Raw genomic sequence first — 7305 nt, 5'->3', positions numbered from 1 at the left:
ACACACACATATATATATACACACACATATATATATACACACACATATATATATATATACACACACACACACACACATATATATATATATATACATAAACACACATTCATAAACCAATCGGCCCTTAACTAACTTCTTTGCTCCTCCCTTCATATGCATCTCTGCCATGTTATGGCAGTTTTGAAAACATATGATCAACTGAAAACAACAACAACAACAACAACAACAGAGGACGTGCCAACACCTCTGATGGATATGCAGATCAAGATTTTGGAGAAATTATCTCCGTTTATCTTTCTAGTTCTGTTCTGTTGGGCCCCGCTGGTGTTTTTTGGCCATGAACGAAGACGCTAAGGCCGTGGTGACAGACTGCTACGTCTCTGAGCTCACATGCTTTTTGTGTCTCTGAGGGCAGTGCCTCCCAAAAAAGACGCTGCATCATGGGGCCCACACTTTGGTACGTTCCCCTGTGATCCCTCTCTTAAGGCCCAAACAGCAGCTGGCGAGATTAGAGAGGAGAGGACACCGACACACAACACACTCACAGCAACGCGGCCGGCCAGGATAGATCCGGTTCAAACTGGAGTGGGTACATCCAAACAGCTTCACTCGTCAAGGATCACCTAAACTGGACCTCTTATGTCCGTGGATCTCCAGCAACCTCACGGTGGACCTAATCTTTTGTTTGAACCTCTATCCCCATATCATTACTTCATTTTGGGGTCCAGGCTGCATGAAACTCCATAACTGGTACAGTTTAAACTGACTTATCTGTACTAATCTCACTTTGGCCATGAGCTGTTTTGGGTACCGCCGAGAGTTGAGTAAGTACGAAGATGTTGATGAGGACGAGCTTTTGGCTTCCCTCACCCCCGAAGAGCTGGCTGAGTTGGAAAAGGAGCTGGTGGATATCGATCCTGATGCCAACGTGCCAACAGGACTCAGACAGAGAGACCAGACGGACAAGACCCCAACGGGCACCTTCAGCAGAGAGGCCCTCATGAAGTATTGGGAAAACGAGACACGTAGACTGATGGAGGACGAGATTTGTGGAGGAAGCCCCAAACCGGTCAGTAATGATTTTTAATTAGATTTGCTTGGCATTTGTACAATGTGGCAGAGGTGAAGCCAGCTTGTTTGAAGTTCTATCAAATGGAATTCAAAACAGATGACTTAAAAGTAATGTCTTCACTAAAAGGAAAATCATTATAAATCACTCTTTCTAACAAAGTTGCCTGAAAACCATCTGCGTTAATTAGCTTTTCAATGTAGCTTTTAAGAACGCAAATGCTCATAATTACAGCGTTTCATCTCAAACACTGAACAATTTGATCACAATACAGGATGAAGAACAAGAGGAGTGTGTGACAGAAGAAAACAGCGGAGCAGAGGAGGAAAAAGATGTTGAAAATGAGAAAGAACAGAGAAAGCATGAAGCGCTAAAGCAGAAGGAAGAAGAGGAAGAGGAGGACGAACAAGAAGAAGAGGAGAGTGAGGAAGCTGTAACAGAGGAGGAGGAGGAAGAAGATGACGAGGAAGAGGAAGATGAGGAGGAGGAGGAAGATGACGATGATGATGATGATGACGATGATGATGACAACGATGACGATGACGATGAGGAGGGACAAGATAATAAATTAAAACCCGAGCCCTCAATGGAGTCTGGGGCGCAGTCATGGGCCGACACCCTAAAGCTACTCAAGCCGCAGAGGGTGGAGCCTGTGAGACTGACTCCTCCCCCTCCACCTGCCGACCCGAATGCGATGGGAAACCCAACCGTCGTCGACGAAGCTCTCCAACGAGCTCTTGGCAACGACCCTGAGCTCACGGAGGTTAATCTGAACAACATTGACGACATCTCAAAGGTACGAAGAGCCGCTTGCTAGCATCCGGCTCTTTACTGTTGAGTAACTTTTGATTGTATGCCAGCTTATTTTTGGAACCAGGCTGCTTGCCATGATATGTAAAGGGAGGGAGGGAGGGAGCATAGTTATATATTTAGCACGACCACTTCTTACAACTGGAAAAATGGACAGCATTGACATCGTTTCTGTTTTCACAAGAAGGTTTACATCAACTCGTGGTTTACTCGATGGCAATTGACCTTTGTATCAGCTTGGTAAACACTGGCCTTACTTCGTGTTACATGTCTTCAGGGAGGTTGGTGTCAAGTGAAAAGAATATAGAATCATACTCTATATGCTTCATGCTGAGAATATTATAATCTACTTTTTAGGAAACCCTCATCCGATTTGCTGAAGCACTGAGGTCCAACACATACGTAAGGGTCTTTAGCGTCGCCAACACCCGAGCCGACGACGCAGTCGCGCTGGCCATTGCTAAGATGCTGAGGGAAAACTCGTCCATCATCAGTCTGAATATAGAGTCCAACTATGTGAGTGGAAAGGGCGTGATGGCGATGGTTCAAGCACTTCCTGGAAACAACACCCTGACTGAGCTTCGGTTCCACAATCAGAGACACATGTGCGGAGGACAGGTGAGTTCTTCACAACGAGGTTCTTCTTGCCTTGTCTTATCTGCATGGAGTAACAATGTCTACCTCCCGTCCCCTCAGGTAGAGATGGAGATGGTGAAGATACTGAGGGAAAACCACACCTTGATCAAGTTGGGCTACCAGTTTAACCTGCCTGGTCCCAGGATGAGCATGACGGGGATCCTCACCAGGAACCAGGACCGCCAGAGACAGAAACGGTTACAAGAGCAGAGACAGCTGCAGCAGGAGGGCCAACAGGGGGCACCAGAGGGAGCCGTGAACCCCAGAACCAGCGCACTGGTATGTCACTTTGCTCCACTATGAGACATGTTTACACCTGAGATCCCACTAGCCTTTACTAGTTCTCAATGCATTTGTAACAATCCACTTTGTGCTCCGTCTCCAGAAAGGAACTCCTCGTTCATCCCCTTACAGCTCACCCAGAGCCTCTCCTTGGTCCTCACCCAAACTCCCCAGGAGAGACCTGGCTAAACAGACTCCTCCAGCTCCAGCTCCTCCCCCCCCTCCACCACCTCCTCCTCCTCCCCCACCTCCTCCGCCACCACCACCTCCTCCGCAGCGGGAGGAGAAGAAGAAGCCCACCAGGATGATCGCGGAGGTCATCAGGGCACACGAGGCAGGCAGCAAGAAGGTGAGGAAGACAAAAGGTAAGAAAGGCAAGAAGGGGAAGGAGACGGGGAAAGCGGAGACGAGCAGCATCCTGAGGGAGCTCAAGAACGCACTGAGGCCCGTGTCGGTGGAGAGGAGAGGGGAGGAGGCCAGCAGGCCGTCCACGCCGGTGAGGTCAGCGCACGACCAGCTAATGGAGTCCATTCGCAACAGCAGCACCGGCAGCCTGAAACGGGTAAGTTCAAGGAAGTGTGCAGCAACAGGGACGTTTAAATGATGTTTGTTACCTGATGTTATTATCCCCTAAATACTGCATCAGATTGAAGCTGGGTTATTTAGAAATGTGTTGAGTGGGGAAAAAAAAAACGTTCATCCTCCACAAGCAGTGGAGCAATGGACCTAAATGCAAATTGCATTAAGTGCCCCTACAGGCAAACTGAACAAGAGGGAGGTTTAATTTAGATGAGGGTGACACAGAGTCAGTGGTGTCTGAGTCATGGTATGTTCTGCCTATACACTGGGGTTGGCAGGCAAAAGGCTGCTCACCACCAGCTAGCACTGTGGTATGATCACAATTACAGCCAGAGAGAGAGAGGTATACAGAAAAGCCAATTTAAGCTGAACGAAGTAAAAAAAGGATTTTAAATGAAGAGAATGAGACTAACAAATAGAGAGCATTCTGGGTTATCTCATAAGCAGTATGTTACTTTTACTGTAAAGGAAATTAATACATCAGAAACAGGGTTTTTTGCTATTTTTTTATTTATCTTGGAGAAGAGAGTGAAGTATTACCTTGGCTGAAGCTTTAGCACAGCTTGTAACATTGTTAGAGTGGAAAATCAGCTCTGCCCTGAGATGACGGGGTCTCCTAGCTGTGAAATTCCTGCCACTTAGTGAAGGTATTTATAGAAACCGTCCAGAGGAGCTTTTTGATAACAGACATGACACGTCGTTACCACAGCACGCACACTCTCCAACAAAAACAGCCCACTAACACTTCATCTGTGGACACCACTGAGGATGTCACGCACATATTTGGATGCAATGTCCAGGTTTGCATGCTTATCAGGAAAGATTATAATCAAAAGATTATTTAAAATAACATACCGCAACCATGATTCCTCAAATATTGTCATCTGAAAAGCCAACAATTAGAAAAGTGTGCAAGACCAGCAGTGGGTTAGCGATAGCATAAAGATTGGAAATGGGGGAAACAGCTAGCCTGGCATACAAAGGTGACAAAATCCATCTACTGCTCACAAATGAACATATATCTATTAAAACCACAACCTCTTAGTTTTACACTTTGGCATTTGTGCATATTAAATAAACAAGATTTGTTTCTGGTCTTTATGTTAAGCTAAGTTAAGCTAACCGTTTGCTGGCTACAGCATCATATCGTGGTTATATCATTCTTTTCATTGAACTCTTATATTTTTTAACATGTAAAATAATCTCTTTAAGTTGCTTGAACTTTTGTTAAGCAATGTTGCAGTCAATTAAAGTAGTCTAGCGAGGTTGTACACTGCCAACAACTAGAAAGAAATAGCAACAATAAATGAGCTTCTTCCCTCATAATGAAACGAGGCCATTTTATGGGGAATGTGGTTTGAAGACCTCAGAGCCCATAACTTGACCACGACTTATGTCCATTCCTCTCGTTCCTATCGTTGCTGTCAAACGCATTCATGCCTTTTCCATTGCCTGTATTTAAAACTGACAGCATTGTCATTTTCCAGGTGGAAGTCCCACATCATCTACGATAACAAAAGCAAACGTAAAAGAGGCCTCCTCACTGCCATGGAGTCTGCGTAATGACGACGCTCGAGGGATGAAAGCATGTTGGGATTGCTGAGGAGCCAAAACAAAACAAAACTGAATTCTGACTCGTGAAAAAGAAAATTTACTGGAAATTTGCACAGCAGTTATAGCTTTACAAGTTGTTTTTTTAAGTTTTTAAGCATAATTGGATATGGTGTTTGTATATTAATTTGCAATTAGTTGACTGAACTGTTTACCGATATGTTTTCCAATTCACTGTTTTCTTGTAAAATTGTAAATATGATCGGCTGTTGGTTGAATTATGTGTCCATTTCTAAATATAGCCATTTGGTGTTTACAATACTTGTCCGTGGACTGTTTTCTTTTTCTGGATGAGTTCCACTTAAAAAGAAAAGGGTCATGCTGTTGTGCAGCAGTGTTTTTTTACATCAGTGAGTCATCTTACTGGTCAAGCGCCACTGATGCATATTCCCACTCACAACATGCCCACGCCAGTCAGCACGCATTAGAGCAGGGCTTTGGCGCACTTCGTTTGAACAATTCACAATGCATGACAAGTGAAGAGAAGGAATAGACAGCCACTACTAGCTCCACTGACATCACAGATGAGACATCAACTTTAAACAAGAATCACAAGATCGATGAGAGAGACAGCAAGAGACTGAGGGATGTGAGCTATCAGCATCCTAATCCCGGTCCTGCATTTGTTTATGCTTGTTGGAAAAGTTCCCCGACTCCGAAATCCAACAAAAGACAACACAGTCAGGGGCTCAAGGGTGGCAACTGAGAAAACTACTAATTACATAAATTCCAGACCCTTTTAGAGCGATGTCTCGCTTCAAAGGCATTCCATTAATTAAGTCCATTAGTCTAAAAACTGTGGTATGCACAGGAAAATGGTGGGCAGTACTGTTGAGGATATGAGATGGTATATTGATTGATAAGAGTATTTAGAAGAAAATCCAACCTTAAACAAGACAGAGCTGAGTTCATCTCCATATGCAGTGCACCCTTCCCCCCCCAAAAGCAGTACACTAAATAGCCTTGCCAAGTAAATAGGCTCAGTATACATAATTCATTCCTTAGACTAAGTGTCCTAAGAATAAAGCTTCCTCTATTCAAGCACAGCACTTTGTCCTATCTGTCAAAATGTCATGGGATCCTTCCATAATATGGAAGGACTTCCTGCTTGTAAATGTGGTCTCTGCACTATCCTCACAGGATGGACAGAGGTTTTAATGGTTTTAATGTATGTTAACCACAAAACAAAGTGTTAGGTACACACGGTAACATGTATTCCTTTAACACTGACCTAGAGAAAAGCCTCTAGCTTCTCAGTCACAGCACTCACGCCCTTTGACATTTGCATTCCTCCCCAACGGATGTATGCATTGTTGCCGATTTACAATCTATTCCGCTGTGCTAATATTAAGCTGACTATCCTTTCCTATAAATCCTAAAATGCAAAACCTAGCTTCAAGTGCATTAAAGGGCAATTTCACCAATAATTTACCTAATATTCTATTTGGCTTCAGGACATCTGGCTGAATTTTAACAGCAACAATCCTTTTTGTAAAATGTATACAATTATTTATGGTTTCTATATACAACAGACATTTAGAGTCCAAAAGAAGGAACCTTACATTACAGGTGCCGGAGTATTAGTAATACAAATGCGCTTCAACAAGTTTCATCAGCCGATAAGTAAACAATGAGTTTAAAGATCGACGATCAAAAGACAAACAGCGCATCGCTTCTATTAATGCCTTTGTATATGTGCATACTGTTTGTGTTGATCGGGATCTCTATGGAAGCAAGCAGCCACACAAATGGAAAGTGTCATACCTGCTATAATCCCCCTCATAAACTCTGCAGCACAGAGAATACAGGGTGCGGTGTCAGCTGATGTGGACCGTACACTAAAAATAAATGGTGGCGGCATGGAATTGTTGTGGTCGTTATTGTGATGGTCACACTAAATAACAGGGTCAGGTCTTGTAGAGGCTTCTAAAACTATTGTTGAAAGGTTAATTTCCTGGAGGATGCTCTCATCTCATCTCGGGTCTGCAAATATTCCCACGAAGAAACTGAAATTCTCTTCGTTGGGAACCCGAAATCAGGTCGGTTACATGACACAACGTGTACCGGGTGAACTGGAAATTACAAGCCGAACGTATGCTTTGTCCTAACTCACCTAGTTTTCCTTTCTACTTGGCTCAGTGGGTGAAATGGTAGCAGTAAAGGGTGTGATAATCCTCTGCTCAGCTGTTCCCAGATCTGTCCAACTTCCTGTCTGGCTGTATATTGCAGGTGATGAGGCCTGTTTTCATCACACACACACACACACACACACACACACACATATATATGGACAAACAGATGCACATACTGAAATTACA

General features: G+C 44.0%; 1 protein-coding gene across 4 annotated transcripts; it reads left to right on the top strand.

The window, feature by feature from the left end:
- Window positions 1-105: 105 nt before the first annotated feature.
- Window positions 106-5920, top strand: lmod2b (leiomodin 2 (cardiac) b). Of its 4 annotated transcripts, XM_031865540.1 has the most exons (6): window positions 106-1069; window positions 1344-1865; window positions 2237-2497; window positions 2576-2794; window positions 2901-3359; window positions 4864-5920. In XM_031865540.1, exons 1-6 carry the CDS (start codon window positions 794-796, stop codon window positions 4888-4890), a joined length of 1764 nt encoding a protein of 587 aa, XP_031721400.1. In that variant the 5' UTR covers window positions 106-793; the 3' UTR covers window positions 4891-5920. The 4 variants fall into 4 exon arrangements, with proteins under 4 accessions (XP_031721400.1, XP_031721399.1, XP_031721398.1 ...); XM_031865539.1 differs by having other exon boundaries at window positions 2901-5920; XM_031865538.1 differs by having other exon boundaries at window positions 2237-2794.
- The last annotated feature ends 1385 nt before the right edge of the window (window positions 5921-7305 follow it).

The sequence above is a fragment of the Anarrhichthys ocellatus genome, unplaced genomic scaffold, assembly GCF_004355925.1.
Source record: "Anarrhichthys ocellatus isolate YVR2014 unplaced genomic scaffold, GSC_Weel_1.0 scaffold33, whole genome shotgun sequence".
Classification (NCBI taxonomy): domain Eukaryota; kingdom Metazoa; phylum Chordata; class Actinopteri; order Perciformes; family Anarhichadidae; genus Anarrhichthys; species Anarrhichthys ocellatus.
This window is presented reverse-complemented; position numbering and strand designations above follow the sequence as displayed.

Coding starts and splice junctions, on each gene's coding strand:
- lmod2b (XM_031865536.1), top strand. CDS start 794: ATGAGCTGTTTTGGGTACCGCCGAGAGTTGAGTAAGTACGAAGATGTT. Junction 1,070..1,343: donor GTGGAGGAAGCCCCAAACCG/GTCAGTAATGAT, acceptor ATCACAATACAG/GATGAAGAACAAGAGGAGTG. Junction 1,866..2,236: donor ACATTGACGACATCTCAAAG/GTACGAAGAGCC, acceptor TCTACTTTTTAG/GAAACCCTCATCCGATTTGC.